Source organism: Haliotis rufescens, unplaced genomic scaffold, assembly GCF_023055435.1.
Source record: "Haliotis rufescens isolate VD_foot unplaced genomic scaffold, xgHalRufe1.0.p SCAF_7, whole genome shotgun sequence".
In the NCBI taxonomy this organism is placed as follows: Eukaryota; Metazoa; Mollusca; class Gastropoda; order Lepetellida; family Haliotidae; genus Haliotis; species Haliotis rufescens.
The window spans coordinates 39,347,248-39,371,935 of record NW_025964361.1 but is presented as its reverse complement, the minus strand read 5'-3'; the positions used below and the strand labels follow the sequence as shown (position 1 = coordinate 39,371,935).

The 24,688-nt window shown below is 38.4% G+C and overlaps 1 protein-coding gene across 4 annotated transcripts in view; it reads right to left on the bottom strand.

Annotated features, from left to right (window-relative positions):
• Positions 1-24,688, bottom strand: part of LOC124144194 (phosphoglucomutase-2-like) — a 30,931-nt gene that overhangs the window by 5,832 nt on the left and 411 nt on the right. For 2 of the 4 annotated variants that reach the window (XR_007219100.1, XM_046513482.2), the window contains exons 2-13: positions 8,251-8,350; positions 7,735-7,802; positions 7,043-7,131; positions 6,265-6,349; positions 5,455-5,562; positions 4,403-4,572; positions 3,877-4,000; positions 3,577-3,642; positions 1,584-1,681; positions 1,020-1,114; positions 702-784; positions 381-474 (exon numbers count right to left, since the gene is read on the bottom strand). Coding sequence is in view for 3 of the 4 variants with exons in the window: in XM_046513482.2 (XP_046369438.2) it covers positions 381-474; positions 702-784; positions 1,020-1,114; positions 1,584-1,681; positions 3,577-3,642; positions 3,877-4,000; positions 4,403-4,572; positions 5,455-5,562; positions 6,265-6,349; positions 7,043-7,131; positions 7,735-7,802; positions 8,251-8,350 (1,180 nt within the window). In the remaining variant the exon portion in view is untranslated. Of the gene's footprint in view, positions 1-380; positions 475-701; positions 785-1,019; positions 1,115-1,583; positions 1,682-3,576; positions 3,643-3,876; positions 4,001-4,402; positions 4,573-5,454; positions 5,563-6,264; positions 6,350-7,042; positions 7,132-7,734; positions 7,803-8,250; positions 8,351-17,405; positions 20,350-23,298; positions 23,407-24,032; positions 24,682-24,688 lie in introns of those variants that run through there. The other 2 variants (XM_046513481.2, XM_048388106.1) reach the window with 2 other exon arrangements.

Here is a 24,688-nt window from a genome sequence, read left to right as displayed (position 1 = left end):
CACACACATGAACCCTGTACAACACACATACATGAACCCTGTACAACACACATACATGAACCCTGTACAACACACACACATGGACCCTGTACAACACACATACATGAACCCTGTACAACACACACACATGAACCCTGTACAACACACAGACATGAACCCTGTACAACACACATACATGAACCCTATACAACACACATATAAACCCTGTACAACACACATACATGAACCCTGTACAACACACACACATGAACCCTGTACAACACACACACACATGAACCCTGTACAACACACATACATGAACCCTGTACAACACACATATAAACCCTGTTCAACAAACACACATGAACAAAAAACAAGAGATGTTACCAAATGTGACCTACCAATAGCCTCTTCAAATGCAAAGATGACATGTTTCCCATCATTCTGTCTATCACAAGCCTTGTTAGCAATCCACTTGAAGCCCGTCGAAGTCTCCTGCAGACATAGTAATCAACTACAATTAATTGAGAGAGAGAGAGAGAGAGTCTTTAACCACAAGGATATCCAACTGTGATATCATGTGACTTATATGAAGTAAGTTGGGTGAGTGAGTGAGTGAATTTGAATCTATATCAGTGAGTTACCTAGAGAGAGAGTGAGTTAAACCTTTATCAGTGAGAGAGCGAGTTAACCTATATCAGTGAGAAAGTGAGTTAACCTACATCAAAGATACACCCTTCCTTCTTGGCAATGGTCTGCAGGATCTTGGAGGAAACTGTGCTGGCCACCATACAAATATCACTGTCTGAAAAGATAAATCACTCATATATAAAACCATTCCTGATGAGTCTGTTGAATCATTTTAAAAGAATGAGTAGTGAAATTGTTATTGATCGGCTCATCCTTTCACAAAGAAAATTAGTGTGTTTGGAAGCATTGTACTTAAACATGCAGTTGTCTTTGTTAAATACCAGTAGCATTATTGTGGGGATTATTTCTGCAATAAACATAACATCATCTCTCAGAAGTCACGGACTTACCTTTGACATCTGGGCGACTTTTTCTGAAGGTGAAGAGACTCCACCACCCCAACAGGGCCCCTATCTCATTCCCAGTGAAGATCCTCCACTCACCACTGAAACACAAATAAATTTTTCATAAATTTGAACATCATTTTGGGACTGGTAATTTAGTATAGGGAGGGGGTGTCACAAAAAAATGTCATAGATGGAAGGGACCGGTCAAATATGAAACGGTCATCCGACCTACCGCTATAATAAATGACCAGTACCTCATAGAAGATAATTATTTTAATAACTCTCTATTCAATGAACAGAATTGAGCATGTCTATATATTTAATGAATTTTCTCGACATAATAAAGATGATAAAGAGTAGACTTTATGTCATGACCTTTGACACATCAAAGAGCGAGTCAGTGAGTGAATGAATATTATCTATAACACCACAGTCAGCAGTATTCCAGTTATACCACAGAGACCAACACATCAATAAGTTAGTGAAATCTGTTCAAAACACTGCAGTCAACAGTATTCCGGTTATATCACACCTCAATGTAATTCAAGGACGTTTGGTAGCACTAACCTGGGCTGTTTCTCAGCTACTGCCAGTCTGTCTGCGTCAGGGTCATTGGCCAGGATTACCACGCTTCCATTAGCATCTGCCGTCTGCATTGACAATTTCTGAAACAGCAGAGTTTGTTTGTGAAAGAATACTGCAGACTTAGAAATTCATTTTTTTAAGACTTAACCAGAAGACAAGTGGAAACTTTGTTTCATTTGTCCTCAGAGTTTGTAGCTAGTCCTGCTCGAACGACACAATAATGTTTACTATGTTTACATTTTCTGTCAATTTTATTCAGTTCCAATTTGTGGCTAAAATTGAAGCTATTTAGAATTATAGTCAAAAGGACTACCATAATTGGATTTTTACTTCTCCTCAGTACAATATATTTGCTTTGGTAGAGCAGACGGCTGCCATGTATACTGATGCATAAAAATAAGGGAACACATCGTAATACCACAGAAAATGGTTTACCATCATTGATACTTCACGGGTTTGTATACACTTGTTCCGCAATCGCCTGTGAATATATACAGACTTTATTTTTGACCAACGAATCAAGCCAGGCCTGATTCCAGAGTGTGGTGGGAAGCCAGCGAGTGAACTTACATCGTACAAAAAGTCAGCGAAAATAGACATGCGTCATTACTACACCTCATGTTGGCCATATGTATTCATGGTGGATGGAGTAACATAGGGAAACAAAGCTGTGAAGCATTAACCCGAACAATGACTGAATGGTGAATATAATTGCTAAATATCTATGAACATGATAAACCTGTCTTTGAGGGTAGTGTTATTTTGTTTAGTTCAAAAATGTTGAAATGTAACCCTGATGAATGTCACTAATATTTCAATGTTGATGTCCTGTTGTCGATGTTTATCAACTGTTTTGATATATATGTTGAGGTTTAAGCATATCAAACCATACAAATGCTAGCGAGGAAATTTTTCTGCCTGTTTTGATCTTCATTGCCCTATTTACATAGAAACACAGAAATTGCAAAACATTTGTTTTGATGACAAGAGATGACTTAATAACGAATTGTTCTGAACAATGGAGCAATGTGATGTCATATCTCTCCAACTGCCCAATCAGCATCGAGCATCATTAAAATGCATGTGCAAATATTGGAAAGTTCTAACACTTGTTCAATCCCCATGGTTAATATTTGCTGGACATCTGTGGGTGCATATAATCATCTTTCCGAGTCAAGGGAGTTAACTGACTATTAAAGTCCAGTTTCCTCCCTTGCTGAACTAGGCTGGAATTCTATGGCTCAATCATAACGCCACAAGTTACTATTACGAGTTACATCCCTTCTATGTCCCTCCTACTGACCAATCAAATTTCATCGATTTCGTTATGCGATTTTGTTTGGACTATGCACAGACTCGTTACTCCAGCCAAAATGTAACTCCATAATACCAGCCTAGTTCAACAAGGGTGGAAACTAGACTTTTATAATCAGTTAACTCCCTTGCCTCGGGAAGATGATATAAAATAGGGTGTCAACCTCCTTGTGATTTGCTGGATGATGCAGTGCAGTATGCTGGATGCCAGAAATGTGGAAATGTTTTTATGCCTTATTTTCTTGCAAAGAGTGACAAATCAAAATATATTTAGCCTTTATCTTATGAGCATGCAAGGTCATTAAGGATGGGGCAAGTCAAAATTTATTATCCAGGTACCCAATCCCCTATTACCTGGCCCTACCTGGGTACTCGCTGTAGGTCTCAAGCTGGGTACTAAATGTCCGCCTGAGAATTGTTTTACCGGAGCCTCAGCAAAAACTACTAAGATACACGCATAAAACGATCTGATCATGCATACACTGTAGTTGTCAGAAATTTTATCTTCACTCAAACATATAACAGTCAGAAGGAAACGAGCAGAGTCAGAAAGAAATGCAAACATTCAGGACCCACCTGACCCGAGTACCGGCACCCTCCCAGCCCTAAAGGTCATGCATTTAATGTGAAAATAAACTCTCAGAAAACTCCCAGTACTGACCAGTGCTCCCTTGCCCTCCTCTGGGTTGGGGTATTTCACTGTGGGGAACTCAGGATCTGGCACCACCTACAGGAACACAAGCACATTGGTCCAAATATGTCTCTCACAACAATAACAAACAAGACATGCTATCACATCAAAACATTGTAATATCTACTTTATATTGATAACATCACAACTACAAAATCATCAATAGTCATCAAGATGTCCAAATACTAAATATAACAAACAACGAGAAAGGAAACACCACACTGATCCTGCATTTATATATACAATGTATTTGTTACTTCTTTCCCTGACCTGTTCTTTGACTGGTACAGGAAGAGGAAAGCCGAACCTCTGCAAAGACTCGCACGTAAACTTGTACCCCACACCATGCATGGCAGTATAGGTGAAGGTCACTTTGGAGGACAGATTCTGATCTCTGCACAGAAGATATTCAATTTAAGGTGAGGTGAAATTGGGTTTAACGTTGCGATCAAGTATCATCAACAAGTATCGTCTTTTAATGTCTTTTGGTATGACGTGGACGTCATGAGGGAAGCCTTCAATCTGGATGAGCTGAACTGGTTAATGATAGCATTTGCAATGATACATATTGTCAATAATGGAACCATTGTCCAGGTCATATTGTGGCCACCCAATCCCATTACAGTAAGATTGTGTACTGGTGACGTACTCTGCCCAAGGCCCCATTCCACAAAGCCATCTTAGCACTAAGGTGATCGTAGCTCCTATATTTTAACACTGGCTTACGATAGTCGTATCGCTAAGATCGCTTTGTGGAACGGGGCCCAGGACTCCCCCAGTGCCTGACACAAGATACCTGAAGTGACAGAGATGATGGAGATCTTTGTTGTACAGATCAAATATCTCATCGTAGGGATCCCTCAACAGCTTGCTGTCAGCGACACAGGATGTATCCCAGGACGTGGGGAAAGGCTCAAGATGTTCTCTGATGGACGTCGCAATACCCTTGTCGATCGGAGGAATGATCTATAAGAAATTTATATTCAAGAGTGAGTGGTTTGGATATGATGCTGCTTTGAACAGTGTTTCAAGCATATCATTATATCAAGGCCCAAGTGATAAAGGTCTAAGACGTTTACATATTTGGTGAAACCCATGAGCAAGGGTATGGTGCAGATGAACCTAGAAACGCAATCAGGTTGAATCAGGGATTTGAACCCACAATCATAGGTTTTGGCATGACAAATGGATGCTAATTGCCGGCCACATGTGCCCCCTTATGTTAAAGAACATGATGAAGACAACAATTAAACTGATTGTCTGGCCTGAGTGAAACAATATTTGTAGATTCCCAGCTGTGTCTTCTTCCTTAAGCCTACTTCATAAATGTTTTTGTTTCTTATTGTGTATTTTCGACAAACAGATTACCATTCATAGGTTGAACTAAATACAAGTTGATGGATGCGAGCTAAGCATGGAGTATCAACACATTAATGTTCCAGCCATTTACTGAAGGGGGACTCAAAGTATGAACTTCACAGATGTCATGACATTTACCCATGTCAGAAAATGATTCTTTTGCATGATAAGCAAACTGTTTAACTAGAGCCTGTTAATCTGGAATGTTACCTGTAAACCCAGTCTGTTACCTGTAAACAGTGTCTGTTACCTGTAAACCGTGTCTGTTACCTGTAAATATTGTCTGTGTCCTGTATTTCAAGGTACACCATTGGGATATGAAAAATTATTAAAACTAACATTCACTTTGTGAGAGTTCATTGGAGTATGAACCTTCATAGAGTGATGGCCAAAGTGTATGAACGTCAGATCTTGACCAACTGTATAAAGGTTCGTACTCCAATGATCACACACAATGTGAAAATTAATTCTTATAACGAAGTCAGCTACCTGAGCTCCATTTGTCCAGTATATTTTATAGCCATTGTCTTCCTTTGGGTTGTGAGAGGCAGTGATCATGATCCCACATGAAGCTCCATAGTGCACCACAGCATACGGCTTGAAGTATAGGTACAGAATATACAGTTAGCAAGTCGTCATTAATACCAGGATGTGTGCAAAGGTTCACCACATTCACTGATGGACATCGCGACTCAAGCCAGCAAGAGTAACCACGACTTCTTCCACCCTGAATTTGGAAATTACTCAATTCTGCGTGGTCAATCAGAGTCCTCAAATAACAATAACCACCTCTGATTGAAACAGGCAATTTGACAATCACTGAAGTTAATATTCATGGAAAAATACTTCCTTATCAGTCATTATCAGTAGGCATTTTTAAAATAGGTTTACCCGGTATGACAAAATGCAGAGTTGCTGTTACAAACACGATAGATATCGACTAAGAGAGTGAATTTCAATTTTTAGGGACCACAGAGAACTTGAAATTTGGCGCTTTCTTCTGTATACTAACTTTCACTAATGGCTATAATTGAGGTTTGACTGCCCACTTACTCAATCCATTTGTGTTCAATTTTGTCACAGTAGAATGCAGATACAAATATTGTCTACAATGTGGAGCTAGGTTACCTGCTGATTTAACCATGCTACACATTTGAAACCTCCCACTGGTCGTGACCTAGTTCCACATTGAAAACACAGTATGTTTGTCTCTTTATTGTGCCTGTATTTCCATCATAAGATCATGACAGGGGTAGGTAAATGTTCTGCTAGGTAGGTACATGATCACAGGAGACTCACCACATATGGAGTAGGGCAGATCTTAGAGTACTTGTAGACTGGCACACCTTCGTTGATACATATGGTTGCAACCAGCTCACTCCATCTAAACAACGAAGAGTGTGTGAATTGGGATTTACATCAAGCTAGCAATAATTCAGTTGGTGATCACATGACGATTGTTTCTGGAGTGAGTTGAGTGAATGTTGTTGCTGTGCTTTTACTTCTGTTTTGATACGTCACCATGTGAAGATGAGATAAACTCTCAATAGGTTATCATGTCAGGTGAACTTTCTAATCAGCCAATCTGAGTGGAGGCTTCTAAATTCCCGATCGGAGTGAGCATGGGCATTCGGAGCTGAACATCTCATTTCTATATCTCAAAAACAAATGTAAACAGGCAGTTCCGAGTGGAGACTAGAACAAAAAGTTTTCCTCAGTTCCATGGCATCACACCCAAAAGATGCTCTATCGAGGGAACATTTGTGTTGTCACTTCAGTTCTGGACGGAATTAACTTCAGATTTGGGAACAGACACTGTGATTGACAAATGAACTGTGTTGATAAAATTTAGAATATAGCTTTAGATTACCGCACTATTGATCTTTATTGCCACAGCTATGAATTTACAACAAACACTTTACCAAACTTCTACTACGCTAATCAAACATTCCAACCAAACAAATTATTGTCACGCAAATCTGGGACTTAAGCACCAAACCAGGGAACACTGGCCTCAACCTTGTCTACAGTGGATTGTTAAGGTATCAGTGATATATTTAGAGTTGTCTTTACTTACTTCTGACTGTTGTGTCTGGCATCGTATCCCACCACAACACCGTTCTTCTTGGCATTCGGAACCGTCGCTATAAGGTATTTCACCAGACCCTGATCAAGGTGATTAAACAAATTATGACACTGAAGTTTGAATTACAAATTTTGTAATTGACAAATTTAATTCACCATGAATAAGATTTTCATAAACATCATCGAGTAATTACAAAACAATATGCCCATTAGTTACAGACAATCAGTGAAGTACCTGAAGTCTGTATTTGAAATAATATTTGGTAGTGAAGTGGCCATTTTGAATTTGTGACAATCAAAATCTTATTTCGATGTAGCCAGGGACATGTACGTTTTGAAATATTAATATGATGTCAAAATTCACTATTGATAAGTCCAGGGACCCATTCCACAAAGTGATTTTAGCGCTACAGTTGTCTTCAGTCTATGTTAAAGTTTGGGATTTGTTATCATCTTAGCACTAAGATAGCTTTGTGGGATGGGGGTCAGGATGTTTGGAGAACAACATGATACAAGTTGACAAGTGCAGTGAAAGCAGACAGAAGGTGAAAACACATATGACATAAGCTCCTGTTTGATGTCAACAACTCGTCAAGTTGAATAGAAAGTGACATTTGAGCAATACTACTGGTAGACATAATTCAAGTTGTTTCTTGGCTGGAGTATTTGTTTGACAAGACTTACCTGTGTTGCTTGGATGATCGTGAGGTCATTCATCATGGAGTAGCCAGCTCCCATCCTCGCCCGAAGACCTGAGCCACAGAAGACACACAGTCATCACAGCACCACAAGTGCATCCTTTACGATTAAAAGTTATCTCTGCAAATTTCCCAGTGTTTCTCATGATATATGAAACTGTGTCCCAAATTAGAGGTTTGTGAAATTGGGTTCATGTCCTGTATAAAAAACATATAACTAAATCATTTGAAGACATGTTTTCAACAAAAATAACAATTAATTGACTGTTTATCAAGCTAACAAACACAAATTGTTTTCCAAAATAAAATCGTATTAGAATTTTTTTATTTCATTTTTATTTACACTAGCTGTGTATACTGATATGACACAAGAGTTTTTAAATTGGATTCCAAGACTCCAGCTCTTCTTCAGTAGATGGTGTTTACCCACTTCTACATCTACTCTGTAACGGTTTCAGATGTAACTACTCGCATAGATCTGCACTCTGACAAGTTTACCAACCTGCTGTGCCAAACTCCATCCTCTGAAGCAGGCGTTTCTCCAATTCGGCAACATTCTTCTCCAAAGCCAGTTGTCGGATCTCGGCACGATTCTTATCATTCTACAATAGAAATAGTTGCAAAGAAAATAGTTCTGGATGTAGTATTGCTCGACTTTTAGCACTCTTTTGTTATTTATAAGTGAATAAGTGAATCAAACTTTAATGTTGCTTTGAATATTTCGGCATGTCAGCTTAATGTAGGAGAAAATGACACAGGTGATAGATTTTTGCAATTTGGTAAACAGGTACTGTGTTGACTGACCAAAAATCATTATCAAGAAAAAATCCAAACTACAATTTGTGGATCCTGGCATGAGAAAAAGCACAACTCTGCTGTGTGTGACTCAAACTGCTGTACCACTATCACGACTTTAACCCAAATATCTATAGAGATATTCAAGCAAAATACAGAGAATAGCTGCAACCAGTGTAATCATCAGGTATTAGCATAAGGAAAATTATAATGGTTAGCAGAATAATGTTTGCCAGTCAAACAGACAGTTTGTTATTCAGTTACAGTCCATGTACATAGTAAACAATTTTTCAAAAGAAATTTTGCTGTCAGTACATAACATATTAAATCTGAATACCAAGATACAATATATAATTTCCAGTTTAGAGAGTCCGTTTTCAGAAAACCAAGAGAGCTGAAGGCCCTCACATCTTTTACAATTATTATACTGGCAATTGTATAAATAACGTAAACATAATAGTTTGTCCATGACTGTACTGACAGCTGTGTTCTGAATACCGTATTCACTGTAATGAGTGCATAGGGTACTTAGAAAATTTACAAAGGAGAGCACTTATTAAAACCATACACAACAAGTTAAATTTGTTTTCAGAGATTGATTGGAAGTGAACAAACTTTGTTCAAATGTGTAATATGCACAAGACAATACGGACTGTCATGTAAATTTTCAGTCTTATAAAGGGGTGCTACAAAAGATTAGTCAATTGAAGTATAAGATGGTCAGGGGCCCATGTGCGACATACGCTTGCAGTCGGAAAGCGCACGATAAATCTCCAATATAAGTAAGTAGGTAAGTCAGGGGGCACTTATTGGAGTGAGGTGTGTAATACTGCGAATATGATGTACTGTCTGAAATTTTGGCTGTTTAACACAGATATTACTCTGGTTATTTTGTCTTCTTGATTGACAGTTCAAAATACCAGGGTTTGAAATAGTAGCCATTAATTTCACTAACAGGCCTACAAATTATTTGATAGCCCTTATTTTCAGAGTAGGGCTTGAGACTTTTCAATGGGCGATCTTTTTGTTCCAAAGGGCAATAACTCTCCTTTTGAAATGATATAAGCGACGGTCCAAACTGTCGCTTCCGGTCTGGTTCCCGGATCAATGCGCGCTGCGACAACGACTGACATGTAGAGACGGAGCCAAGCTAAAGAGTTATCCTGTTGCACCTGCGTTCAAAAATGGTCGTTTACAACTGAATATTTTTAACTAGCACATATTTTGTAGTGATTATTAGTTTATAATATCAACATTTGTTGAGTCTTCAACTACAAGACGAATTGTCACTTTGGAATATAGCGTGAAAAACGTCATGAAAAATGGTATATTGCCACGGTATTTTCTACGTCAGAAAACAGCGAGACATTAGTCAGTCTGGGCTAACATATTGCATCGATGAAATAATGCAAACTCATTTTATTTATCAGCCTTTGTGTTATTTCCCACAACAATTCAAGCATTCAAATCTCAACAAATACTACCATGGACTTCAATGTAATAAAATTAGTGATACGCCAACATTTGCGGCACACAGACATCTTTGACAGGCCTTTACCAATGATCTATATAGTAAGTATACATCCGTGCCTTTACAAATATTTTAAGAAGAAATAACGTTCACAATAATAAAACAACCGATTTTAAATGTATCTTTTTATATCAAAATTAAAGTTGCATCTGAATATTTAAATTTACATTATTTTTTTAAGAAATAGGCCAAATGAACATCTACCATGCATCTATAAAGCACTCAGTTACTCATTTGCAATATACATACCAGCCATCATTCTTTGAAATAAGAGATTTACCCATATCATTCTGCCCCTTATAACATGTGTCCCACCATTAAGTGCTCTGAGTCATCACAAGTGTTAATTCATTGATCTATTATTTCTTACAGAATTCTGATACTCATGCTCTTAAAATAGTAGTTAATTACAGAGATGTGTCCCAACAAACAACAAATCATACTGACTACCCCACAAAATGTGTATGATGCATAAATAGATCTAAATCATAGTTTTATCTTCTTGTTTTAGTAACATAATATTTATTTTAATGTTGACAAATTATTTCCCATACAAACCCACACACTATCCTGCTGTATCTAAGTATCCTGATTTTCATTCAACAGTACTTCAAGACACCTGTAGTATAAAGTATATTTATATGAAAATATGAATATGAAAGTTTATCATCAAATCTTCTGATGGTTAAATAAATGCAAATTGAACCCCACAGTCATTCCATGTAGATAAATGGATTTATTTATGTTATTTGTATTTGCATATAACAGATTATACTTACATATGTTACAGTCAGTGTCTATAATCAGGCCCAATATGTATTTTGACTGAAACTTTCAGTCAATATGCATATTGACTGATTCACTCAGGTAAGGCATATTTTTTCTTAAATTTTCATTCATTTATTATTGCCTGAAAAATAGGACCGGATTTTAGACAGACTGGCTGACAAATTTAATTTGGATCTATTTTCATCTTATCAAGATCAAAGTAACTTAAATTATGTAAGAAATTAAAAATGTTTTCACAATGAATTGATTGATTCTCCAAACCTGAAAGAATACCAGAGTCCATTTTTAATGTTACTTATCTTTATTAGCATAATATTCAGTTCAGAAACAGATGACAGCTAAAAAGTCATGCATGTGTAATCAAATACTAGTACACATGCACACGTGTGCCATGATATTAAATAAAACAAGTATTTGTCACAGAGTGACGAAATATCCCCCGTCTGTACACCATAGTACCAAATATGAAGACAATCCAGCGATTAGTTCTTGAGATATTGTGGCAACACCGTTTTCCAACTCCAAAAACAGATTTGCCTGCTGTGACCTTGAAAATGGGGTCAAGGTCACCAAATCTGACAGGTGTATGCGGTGTCTGTATATACACTATAGTTCCAAATATGAAGACAATCCAGCGATTAGTTCTTGAGATATCGCGGCAACACCGTTTTCTAACTCCAAAAGCAGATTTGCCTGCTGTGACCTTGACAATGGGGTCAAGGTCACCAAAACCGACTGGTGTCTGTGGTGTCTGTATATACACCATAGTTCCAAATATGAAGACAATCCAGTGTTTAGTTCTTGAGATATCGCGGCAACACCGTTTTCCAACTCCAAAAGCAGATTTGCCTGCTGTGACCTTTAAAATGGGATCAAGGTCACCAAAACCGACTGGTGTCTGCGGAGTCTGTATATACACCATAGTTCCAAATATGAAGACAATCCAGTGTTTAGTTCTTGAGATATCGCGGCAACACCGTTTTCCAACTCTAAAAGCAGATTTGTCTGCTGTGACCTTGAAAATGGGATCAAGGTCACCAAAACCGACTGGTGTCTGCGGAGTCTGTATATACACCATAGTTCCAAATATGAAGACAATCCAGTGTTTAGTTCTTGAGATATCGCGGCAACAAACAGGTGGGACGTACGGATGGACGTACGGACGGTAGTGAATACTATATCCCCCGCTTCGCGCTTTCGCGCGGCGGGGGATAATAATAAGAGTTATTGTGCGATGCAGATATCTTTTGGTGTGAAGAGAAAAAAGAAAAAACATTAATAATTTGTTTATGTTGGAATTTGGAACATCAGTTTAGAACAAGGAAACATAAAAAGCTTTAGAACAAGGAAACATAAAAAGGAAGGCCTAATGAAGTTAAGAATCAGCTTTATCTGTGTCACAATCATATGATTATTGTCAATGCAAACTGGATGTAGACACTGCATTGTTAATACAATCAACATTATAGAGATTGGCAATTAGTATGAATATATTGTTTTATTTTATGAAAATTGTAGTTGGTACAAATACTCTTGAATATGTATTTTAACTAATATATAGGGTCCTCTGTGTCTGAATTTTTTTTTCTACTTTGTAAAATTAAAAAAAGGCCAAAATAATATATATATATTTCATTGATCATATTGAAATATAATCATGGTAGTATTTGGCAACTTCCATTTCTTTTATTTTGAACATTGTATCATGAAATCTAGTTGATGACGTAATTTTACAGTGCCTGTTACTCTTACAATTTCTTGAGAACATTTCTCATTGCTCTCTGTTATATATCTGACAAATACTTACGCTCGTACATGTGTTGCTGTCAATATTCACAACATTGAGGCTACGGGCAACGTCGCATGAGACCTTCACATTTCGCGTACCGTATCGCCTCACCGTTGTACATACTGAAATGCATGCATATGATGTAGCCTGCACGACGAAGCTACAACATAGATATAGGAACGTATACAAAATCTACTTAATTTTCATATTCATACATCAAGGCCAACACTTTCAGTACCGATTGCAAAACGTCAACAAAGCGACCTGGGATGAACGATCAGCTGATCTCGCTGCATCGCTTCGAACGCCATATAGTGGGTAACTATACAATACAATCAGTCGTGGTCTTCCCTGATGTATCATTAAATCAAGGAACATTTATTTCCGGACATGGCAATAGATAAATCATTGTTTAGGCGAAAAGATATGCTGTCCACACACAAGCGTGACTGTTGCCGACAGAGGTGAAGGTTATACTAGTTAACCGTCTATTAGGCGTCATAGTAACGTGTAGTGCTCGTATCGCGCATACCACATGCGCCGTCAGTTTAAGGTTGGACCGTCCGGGTCAGCGCACCTAGCGGGTTAGTGAAGGGAAGATAAATTGAAAAAGATCGCCCATTGAATCATGATTCTGCCTACTATTTATCTTGCCCACCAGGAATGCCTGGTGACACTCTAATACAGACCCCAAAATACCTATTTTCAGATGGATTTTAAGGGGAAGAAATATCCACATATCTGTCCTCAGTAGAGTGAGTGAGTGAGTGAGTGAGTGACTGAGTGAGTGAGTGAGGTTTATTTATCACCAAGATATAGATTGAAATTACTGTTATTTACGAAAAGAAAACACCAGGGCACACTAACAGGTCATGTTCAAAACCTAAAGACCACCAATGTGTTCACAACAAAATATTGAAAATAAATTCAACCACAGCAATATGCTAAAGTCTGCATATATCCAGCCAAAACTTGGATCCGGAGAGAATTTAATATTAAACGTTAACCACATATTTTGCAAGGGAATTCGAATGGCATGTCAGTGTGTCGGAGGAAGACCACAGTGTTGCAAGTCTTAGATGTTCAGCATTTGGTGAAACCCATAGTGCTGAGAAACCTAGAAACATAATCAGGGCAAATCTGGATTTGAACTCACGATCATAGGTTTCGGCCATGTTTAAGGGAAGCAACTCTGATGTCCTCTGGCCAGCCCATGGGGATGTTAAAGTTGCAGAAAGCTCACCTCGCACTTCTCCACAACTATGGGACAAGGGCAGGTCCTTTTAGGGTTGCAAAAAGTTCATTACACATATTTCATGGAGTTACGATATTGGAAGGAAAGTATGAACAGTTGTTGATCAGTATTGGAGGGAAAATATGAATAGTTATTGATCGGTATTGGGAGGGAAAATATGAACAGTTGTTGAGCGGTATTGGAGGGAAAATGTGAACAGTTATTCATGAATATTGGAGGGAAAATATGAATAGTTGTTGATCAGTATTGGAGGGAAAATATGAACAGTTATTGATCAGTATTGGAGGGAAAATAAGAACAATTGTTGATCAGTATTGGATGGAAAATATGAACAGTTATTGATCAGTATTGGAGGGAAAATATGAACAGTTATTCATCAATATTGGGGGAAAATATGAACAGTTATTTATGAATATTGGAGGGAAATATGAACAGTTGTTGATCAGTATTGGAGGGATAATAAGAACAATTGTTGATCAGTATTAGATGGAAAATATGAACAGTTATTCATCAATATTGGAGGGAAAATAAGAACAGTTATTTATGAATGTTGGAGGGAAAATATGAACAGTTGTTAATCAGTAATGGAGGGAAAATAAGAACAGTTATTCATCAATATTGGAGGGAAAATATGAACAGTTGTTGATCAGTATTAGAGGGAAAACATGAACAGTTATTAATCAATATGGGAAGGAAAATATGAACTATTCATCAATATTGGAGGGACAATATGAACAGTTGTTGATCAGTATTAAAGGGAAAATATGAAGTTATTCATCAATATTGGAGAGAAAATATGAACAGTTGTTGATCAGTATTAGAGGGAAAATATGAACAGATATTTATCAATATTGGAGGGAATATATGAACAGTTGTTCATGAATATTGGAGGGAAAATATGAACAATTGTTGATCAGTATTGGAGGGAAAACATGAACAGTTATTCATCAATATTGGAGGGAAAATATGAACAGTTTTTGATCAATATTGGAGGGAAAATATGAACAGTTGTTGATCAGTATTGTTTGATTTTTTGTTTAACGCCGCACTCAGCAATATTCCAGCTACCGGTATATGACGGTAGTCTGTAAATAATCGAGCCTTGACCAGACAATCCAGTCATTGACATCATCAGCATCGATCCACGCAATTAGGATACGATGACATGCATCAACCAAGTCACCTCTTACGACAAGCTTAGTCGCCATTTACGGCAAGCATGGGTTGCTGAAGACCTATTCTACCTCTGATATTCACGGGTCGATCAGTATTGGAGGGATATGATGAACAGTTGTTGATCAGTTTTGGAGGGAAAAAGTAAGCCACTAAGTGGCTGGTGAGAGTGAAAACATTTCTCTGGCATGATATGACCTACAGAAGCATTGAGTATAGAGGCACAAATATTTGCAGTGTTTGAGACTGCTAGGCTGACACTAGTAAATCTCAAGGAGGTCTCGTGACATTTCTTCATGTTCTACCACCTTTACCATTAGGAAGATGGCAACTCATTGTTGCAGATCATTGTTGCGGACTTGTGTAGATAAAAGTTAATTTCACTTCATCATCACAGGAACTATTTTTGGTATTAGGGTTGATTGATAAGTGCTAAGCACCACATAGAAGGAATTGCATAAGAGTGAAATCTATTGTCGTGGACATTACATGATGACGTCATAGAAGTCAGTAAAAATAGCAGGAGTCTGTGACCTTTGTTCATGGACAAACTTGAGGAATATCAAGGCTAAGAACCTATCAATCAGCCCGCATAAATCTCATTGAGAATAATACTTTAGCTAAACATTGATTGGCTGGTTTTCTGCCTATTTTCATTGTTTGCATAACCACCATAACATCTCCAAGCAACCTGACATCAATATCTGGTGACGGTCATTTATTTGGAAAAAGCATGTATAGGGATTTATTCTGCCTCTCAGAAGTCCATGTGCAGCCTGACTTGTTCGTGGCTGGGTATAAGAGATTTATTCTCCTGCTGAGAAATTTGTTTCCCTCCAAGGCGGGATGCATAGTATTTTATCAAGATCATGTGAACCAATTAGATCTCATCATTCTGACATGGAGGTCTGATAAAATCCTTTCTTGTCTACATGATGTCATAGAATATTTTACAGGATATCCTTGACTGAGCTGATTTCACTTTTTTTGGTGATCAGAAAAGCAACATAAATAAAAACAAGAGTCATCCGAAGATGACATATCCCCCCGACGTGGCATGTCGGTAAACTGTGTGTACCTTCAAATGTATTTAGATTGGCAAGGAAATCTTTTTCCTTGATGCCAAAACCAGAAATATAATGAAGGTTATTAAATATTGGTTCATGTAGCTCACTTTCTGATGATCTCATGCAATTGTAATTAACAATAACTTCGCAGATTCGCGACCAGTATGTGTCCAGTGTGCCTGTCTGGAAGCTTCCATCTGGCAGATCGGTGTAGATATGTTAATAGCAAAGGCACCACTACATATTACATAACCTGCTTGATAGGTGTGAAAACTTTTGAGAAGCTAGGTTGTATGGTTCGGGAGATATGGTCCGGACAAGAGCACTACCCTCAAATTTCCTAAGTTCATCATATTTTCATGGAAACGACAAAATGACAAAAATATAAAATGCTAAAAATCTCTAAAGCAAAAGGCACTTCTACTGAGCCTGATTGTTAAGTGTACCAAGTTTTGGGAAGCTAGGTTGTACGGTTTAGGAAATATGGTCCGGACAAGAGCACTACCCTCAAATTTCCTAAGTTCATCATATTTCCATGGAAACGACAAAAATAAAAAATTCTAAAAATCTCTAAATAGCAAAAGGCACTACTACTGAGCCTGATTGGTAAGTGTACCAAGTTTTCTGAAGCTAGGTTGTACGGTTTAGGAAATATGCTCCGGACAAACAATGATCACAGACGGACAGACGGAAGGATGGACGGACAGACGGACATCCTGATGGCTATATCCCCCAGTCACAATAACTGTGTTGGCAAAGTCATGTTGTGAGCTTGCATGTTCATCCTGCACGTTTCCTGTCTACTACAAATTTTATTCATCTGAGATTAGCTGTACCAGGATGATTTCAATTTACTTCATTATTGATAAAACCCAAAGAAATACACTTATATATAAAAAAATTCAATATACCGACCCATTCAGATCGTATCACATTGTGTATTGTTGAAGGTTCGTATCATGGTTTACCAGTGAGTAGGTAATATTGTGCAGTTTTAATATGCCTTTCTGTGGGGATTCCAGGTTAGACTAGGTCCCTGGCAAGCCATGCTGGTCAAAAGAGTAGATGCAATCGAATGGGTGGTCAGGTTCTGTGACATTGTTGTTATCGTAGCTCAACGGTATCAATCACTGGATTGTCTTGTCCAGGCTCATTATGAACAGGCCCTTGTCACATACAAATGATCCAGCTGGATAACTGCAGAGTTAGGCATAAAAAAAACAACAACGTTTGTAATCAGCACACATCAGACAAAGAAAAAACATTCACCATGATAAAAATATTATTTATTCACAACTTAGTGTTAATATTTTTTCATTCTGTCAAAGGAATGTAACACACAAATTTCAAAGTTAACATTAAAAGGAAAGCTAAAGAAAATGACATTGTGTAACACATTATAAATCTTGACTAGCTGTACAGTCCATGGTAATACAATATTATGACATCCTCGATTATCCAGAGTTTTGTTTGTTTGTTTGTTGTTTAATGCAATATTCCTGGTATGTCTGTAAATAAACAAGTCTGGACCAGACAATCCAGTGATTGATATCATGAGCATCAATCCACGCAATCAGGATACAATAACATGCACCAACCAAGTCAGAGAACCTGACCACCCGATCCTGTGAGTCGCCTCTTACGACAAGCATAGTCGCCTTTTATGGCAAGCATGGGTTGCTGAAATCCAGCGTTTATTATCGCCATTCCATAAGGCAAAATATCCTGGACCCATTCACCAACAAAACCTTGTTTCGGAAGCGACATCAGCATCTCCATTTTACTAGTCCAGAATTTCTCTTGAACATGAGTGCTAGTTAATTTTGAAGGCTATTTTTGTCACTGGAAATGGACTCAGAACAAGGCTATGGAGGTGAATGGATCCAGGGTATTTATCCTAGTAGTCTGGAGATATACTACCCTGGATAATCAAGGATGTCACATTTTGCACAATACTAACATGACAGAACCTCACTGATAGAAGTTGACCAGTGTGCCTTGATAGTCAAGGTATAAATTATTTTAATGATAGTGATGGGTTTATCATGTTTATTGAAAATTATTGCAATAATGGTTTTCGTATTGCAATACGTATCACAGTATATAACATGCATTCTTTCCCCCGCACATTCAGACAACTTTGTAGTTGTCCGCCATTTTGTCCGATGTTGCTATGGTGACAACGTATGTGTAACAGACACCTTATATACAAGAAGCTGGTCATGAATATTTTTGCTTTTTCAATCACAGCAATCAGTTAATGTCTAGACTTCACAATTTCAGTTCAACTTATCACTTATATATGTTATGGAAACTTTTGTTCACACCTTGACCATGTGAGTGAGTGAGTATTGTTTTACGCAACTTTTAGCAGAACCCAGGCCCCACTACTTCCCCTGTATGTACAAGGTGAGGTATTATTTAGAACACATTCTTAAACATAACATCCACGACATGATTCTTGAAGTCAGTACATGATTCTCCTACATGGTCAGATGAATACTTCCTTTTTCGGTGACCACCAACGGTTTCCCTCAGACAAGAGTCATCATTTTTTTCTACATTTTCATCTCCAATGACCATATTCCCTTCACGGAAAACAAGATAACTTTTATCCTCTTCCCCTGCTGGCTCTTGCTTGATTGGCATTATCTCCCCTTGATCACCCTCATAGGTGGCGCCACTTTCCTTGGTCTTACTATAAGCACTCTTCTTCCTACTCATTACCAACTGAACTATTTCAGAAGGTTGCCCCACAAACTGACAATTCACCATAACTGGATGTCCAAACTCTGAAATATAATTTTCATGAAGCCTGTACAAGCCAAATCCACTTTTCCCTCTCTGCAGCTCTGTCATGAGAAACTGGTGAAGGAAATACAAGGCCTGGATCAGGACATCCATGGTTGCCTCATGGCAAAGTTCAAGGTCATATAACACCTGTTCCAAGGGAGGGCACTGGTTTTCCTCAAGGACCTCCTTGTGAATGACCTTGTCTCTTATCCTCATCCAGTTGTTGCAGTGGCTGATCATGTCATCCTTTAGCTGACTATCAAAGAAATTCAGCCAAGACCTACTGCAGTTGTGTTTATGACTGTTAAGGAGTGATTCAAATTCTGACTTGGAGCTTACCCTCATCAGATCCTCTAAATCGGTCAGGTAGTGGTCAGTTCGCTTAGAGTGCATGTTCTTAGTCAGCCAGCACTGAGCTTCTCGTCTGATGAAAGAAGGAGAAAGAAGGGTGATGCAGCTTGGAAGGCACTTTTTAACTACAGTCATAACATTTGGATCTTTGTCAAGAATTATTGCAAGGGATGGCTCATTGGCTTCAACCCTCAAAGCTGGAAGATGTTCCACGATCAGATTGAAGAGACTTGTATGACTAAGAGGGGTCTTATCCTGGTGGATCATGAACACTAGAGGAATAACAGGTGGACTCCTGCTTGACTCCACGAGAATAAACTTTGGATGATGAAGCGACAAGACTGATATGAAGAATCCATCAAGGCACGGTGATGTGCTATAAGACAGACACTGTATGGTGTCATTCCGTGTTAACAGGAAGTCATTGAGGTCGGAACACAGGTCACAGCTCCCAAATAGAAGAATAACTTCCGGAGCTGAGCTGAAGGACCAAAAATAATCATTATTCCTCATTTCAAAACATATTTTCATTAGATCTGTAAATGTTTTCTGGCTAAATTTGAAATTGTTTTCACCCTCTTTCTCTACCCATGTGTCCACTTCAGCACCATCTGAGTCGTCAACAATAGAACGGATGTTATGTGGAATGAGGCTTACCAATAATGATGATTTCTTAACCATTCCTGATGTGGATGGGAGAGACATGTCTCCTATCTGAGACATCAAATTTCCCTCATCTCTAGCTGTGAAAGCAGAAATGTTCATCTTGTCACTAATTAGAGAGTTGTTGCTGTCTAACCTAGCTGTATCGGGGCCAGTTGATAGTTTAATGCTTTTAACAAAAGCAACCAGCTCCGGGGAAGATGCAGTTCCAAAGTAATGCACAACCATGTATTTCAGTTCCTTGTTGATCGGGATATAGACACAGCGACGGAAGCCAACAATATCTGTGTCGTGACTGGCAGTTGTGAAATAGATTTTCTCAAACAAGGGTGAATGCTGGGGGTACATATGCTTGCCTTTGTTCCTCCACCGATAGCCATCATAGAACCAAATTTCTGTAAATAGAAGAATGCTTTTTAGTATTTTGATGAAAATGTGACCTTTGTTTTGCACTACATTTTCTGTCCAGCATTATCAGTTAACAAAAGCTTATTGGGTTGGTACCATTCCCTGTCAAACTGTTGTAACGAACACATTTCCAGATACCATCATAGAGTCATACCTCTATATATTTTATTGCAATAACCAACAACACAATCATGATACTGCAAAAGTTTGGGCAATAATTCTGCGACAGTTGTTTACAGGTTTTTGCCCTCCACGATGGTACCCTTACGGGAATGTCTTTACATTGAGAAAAACCTATCAAAGTCATTGTATGGAACTATGCATGTATTGTGTGCACCCCTCTCTACACAGCTGCATTTTGGGGGGAACAGCTGTCCACTATACAGCAGGGATGAGAATGGATATTTTTTCTTTTCAGCTGGAGCATGAACCATAATTTATGGGTGTTTATTGGGCGCCTGGTGGCTTGGCCCCACTGAAGCTATCAGATTTTAACAAATTTAATGTCTCTAACATTCACGGAAATTCGCGGATCTGAGGACAATTCTCACCCCTGATACACAATGGTATATTTCTGGATATATTATTGCTCCTGATAATTCTTAAAGACACTGAGTACCTTTCTCATCTTTCTCATTGGGTATTTCAATTTTGCTTAAAATATTTTTACTCCCTTGGGACAAGATTATTGGGCATTTAGAAACCAATGACCCTACGCCTACAATGACTTCAAGCTGACAGTGATACAGTGAGAATAGTAATGCTTTTGACTATTTTATAAATATTCAACGAAATATTTGACATTATCATATTGTTGCACAGTAAAGAACTTGTTACGATGTCAAGGGAGGCAGCTTGGTTTATAGTTATACACATGTATTAGGCCTGGGAAGAGTCCAAATGTACTACCCAGGTACCTGACCCCTATTACCCGACCCTACCCGGGTACCCAGTGTAGGTCTCAAGAGTTGGGTACAAAATGTCTGCTTGGTAATTGTTTTACCAGAGCCCTGGCAAAAAGTATTCAGATACACTTATAAAATGATCTGGTCATCAATAGTAGTTGACTGAAGCTTTATCTTTATTCAAATATATAAAAGTCAGGGAAGTCTGCATATTCCAAAAGAAAAGCGAACATTAGCAACTTGGGTAATTATTGAGTTATAGTGAATTTTTGTCATTAAACAATATTATATCACGTGACAAACCATGGGTTCGGGTATTCCTCTGGGTACCTAGGTCTTACTCAGTACCCACCCAAGTACCCCAGTTACCTATCCCAGCCGTAACATGTATCATGATATTTACCCAGTAAACAGATACCCAAGGCGGTCATCAAACAATGAATTCGTTGGACAAAATGAGTGAGTGAGTCGGGTTTAACACCGTTTTTAACAGTATTCCAGTTATATTGCGGCGTCAGCTTAATGTGGAAGGAAAGCCCAAAATGATGCAGGTCTCAGACGTTTGCCACTTCGGGGAAACCCACGAGCATGGGTAGGGTGGTGACAAACCTAGAAACGTAATCGGGGCGAACCGGGATTCGAACCCACAATCACAGGTTTCTGGCGTGCCCAAGGGACGCAACTCTGCACAACGAATCGCGGCGCCTTAGACGACTGGGCCACCTGTGCCTCCTTGTTGGACAAAAACAAATTAAGTCCAACCCAGTGAATCTGTTGACAGTGTGGCATGGTATCTATGTCAAATATTCCTATTTGAACTTGTCACCAAGCTACTGCTCTAGATTATTGCAAGGGTTGTTTTTAGCAAAGGGCAGATTTGATATAGGTCCCCAGCAACCAATGCTTGTTGTAAGGTGACTAATGGTATTAGATGGTCAGGCTCTGTGACGTGGTTGATGGCATGTCATCATATCCCAATTACGTGGATTGATGCTCATGGATGGTCAGTTGCTGGACTGTCTGGTCCAGACTCAAATATTTACAGACAGACGTATTTGGAACCTGTCATTTATTATTGGGTTGGTCAGAGGGAATAAGGAGAGGGTCTCTCTCTCGAGGAGGGTTATAAAAATGGACACTTAATAATAAAATATAAGCTGCTTTTACCTTTTTTCTTCTCAGGGAGGGTTGTGAAAAAAATGTACAGGGACATGGGGAGAGTCATCCAAAAATATGACAATCAGGGACAGATGTAGGATTTTTAAAAAAAGGGGTAGGGTTCTTCAGTGGGGGTGGGAGAAAGTCCAATCTCACTCAAATCAGATCTAAGTTCTCGCTATTGCTAAACAAAGATCTGAGGACATCCCATTACGGGTCACGTCAGAACGACATTTCGCGAACATTGGCCTCCCACTGAAACGACTAACAAGAAGTCGACATCATTCATTTCTTGAGCTTTACGGCACTCATTTCAACCTGGTGACTTCCATTTCAGACTACGTTTGAAAAATATGTTGACACGGTTCCTGATTAAAATTTTGAAAACTGAACGAACGAACATTCCGGAATGTCTTTTATATCGTTGCGATTGTATGGCAATGCTTCCCACGTACTGTGCAACGCCTCCTCTGTTCAAATGTTTATCCCACGCAAACAAGAGATAGACGATAATTTTGACGGAATCAGACGTACGGGACGTAACTGTCGTTCTGAATATCCTGTGTTAGCGTTTTCAAGGTGCATGATTAGAAAACACATTTCGACTGTCACTTTCATGATCTGGTAAGCGAGGCTTTGATTGGTCGGATGAAAGGTCGTTCTGACGTGACCCGTAAAGGGAGGTCCTCAGATCTTTGTTTAGCGATAACGAGAACTAAGATATGACTCTAGGGGGAGTCGATCCTGAGTTCCCCATAGTGAAATACCCCAACCCACAGGAGGGCAAGGGAGCATTGGACAGTACATGGGAGTATTATGAGTCACAGTTAAACCACAAACAAACAAAACTTTGTATTTGAAGTGATAACTTACTTTTATCTATGTATCTCTGCTCATCCTGGTCATGGTGGTAGATATATACCTCTCCTGCTTTAGGTCTGTAGGGAGCCTTTGTGCTCACACTCTGGATATCTGGATTTGCTGAAATAAAATTGAATTATTTTCTTTGTAAATTAGTCAAATGTTTCACTATGAAAATTATTAACATTATGACTATCTGGAATCAAGTTAATGTCTAATTAACAGTAATTGTATCATATCTTAGATTCAGTGCTTAACTAATACTGGCATGATCAGTACAGTGTTCGAAAATAAGTGCCTGCCTGTAGGCCAGTGGCAAGCAGATGTCATTGTGGGCCCGTAGTCTTCAAGTTGTATAAGTCCTTATGACCTGCAGTAAATTTAAGTGTTCATTTATTTGTCACAATACATGTATAACAAGCTGCAGTTTTTTAAATGAGGGCCTAAAGAGTTTAGAAAGAGCCTGCAGCTTCTAAAGTCGAGTGGGTCTTGATGGCAGCCTGACAATTGTATTTATTTCAAACACTAAATTAGTACCACATATGATATACAACATGTATCATGCATGTTATGTCACAATAGAAAATTTCAACAAATGTCACATACATGTATTAACATCTTTTGATGTATTAAATTAAAATGAATGTCAAGAAGTCCTTGTCTCAACAATGATAACAATTATGTTAAAAATTTAACAAGAACAAATAGAACATTTTATAACATGTAGAAAACAAATATATACATACCAACTATATCCAGTAGATCTTCAGGCAACTTGAACGGTTTATCCTTGTAGCTATATATAACAGATCTTGTCTCTGCAATGCGCTCGTTACCTCCACGGGAAATTTCCATTGCCTGTTTTTTCACCTTATTTCTCTATATTTCAAAACCTTTCATAGGCTGATCAATAATATTTTTAGAACATGGATCATAGAATTGCTCCATGTTTTTCTCACCAATTGGTTATTGTGGAAACCAAGCCAATTTTCAGTATTTTATATTTCAAATTCAATCAGTTTGTGTAATTTAAATCTATAGTTTGTATATATACATGCAGCCTGTGTCAGTAAATCCAAAACATGTACTGGAAACATTGCTTGAAGAATCGTTGATGGAGCTACAGAAATCTGTGTGTTTTCTGCTGAAAATGTCAGTTTCCCTTGTCTAGTCAACTTCCGGCAGTGTCATTTCCGACTCTTTCCAGGTCACCAAAGGTCAAATCTGGATATATTATGCGAAAGACGGAATTGTATAGATAGAACCCGCAAAATAACGATCATGTTCTGTTGAATGATTACATCGCCCCAAACAAACGAATGGATGGCCCTGGGAGAAGAATTGTGCACTGTCAACAATGAATGTCGCAAAACGTCAGATATTCGCGATCATACTTCACTTA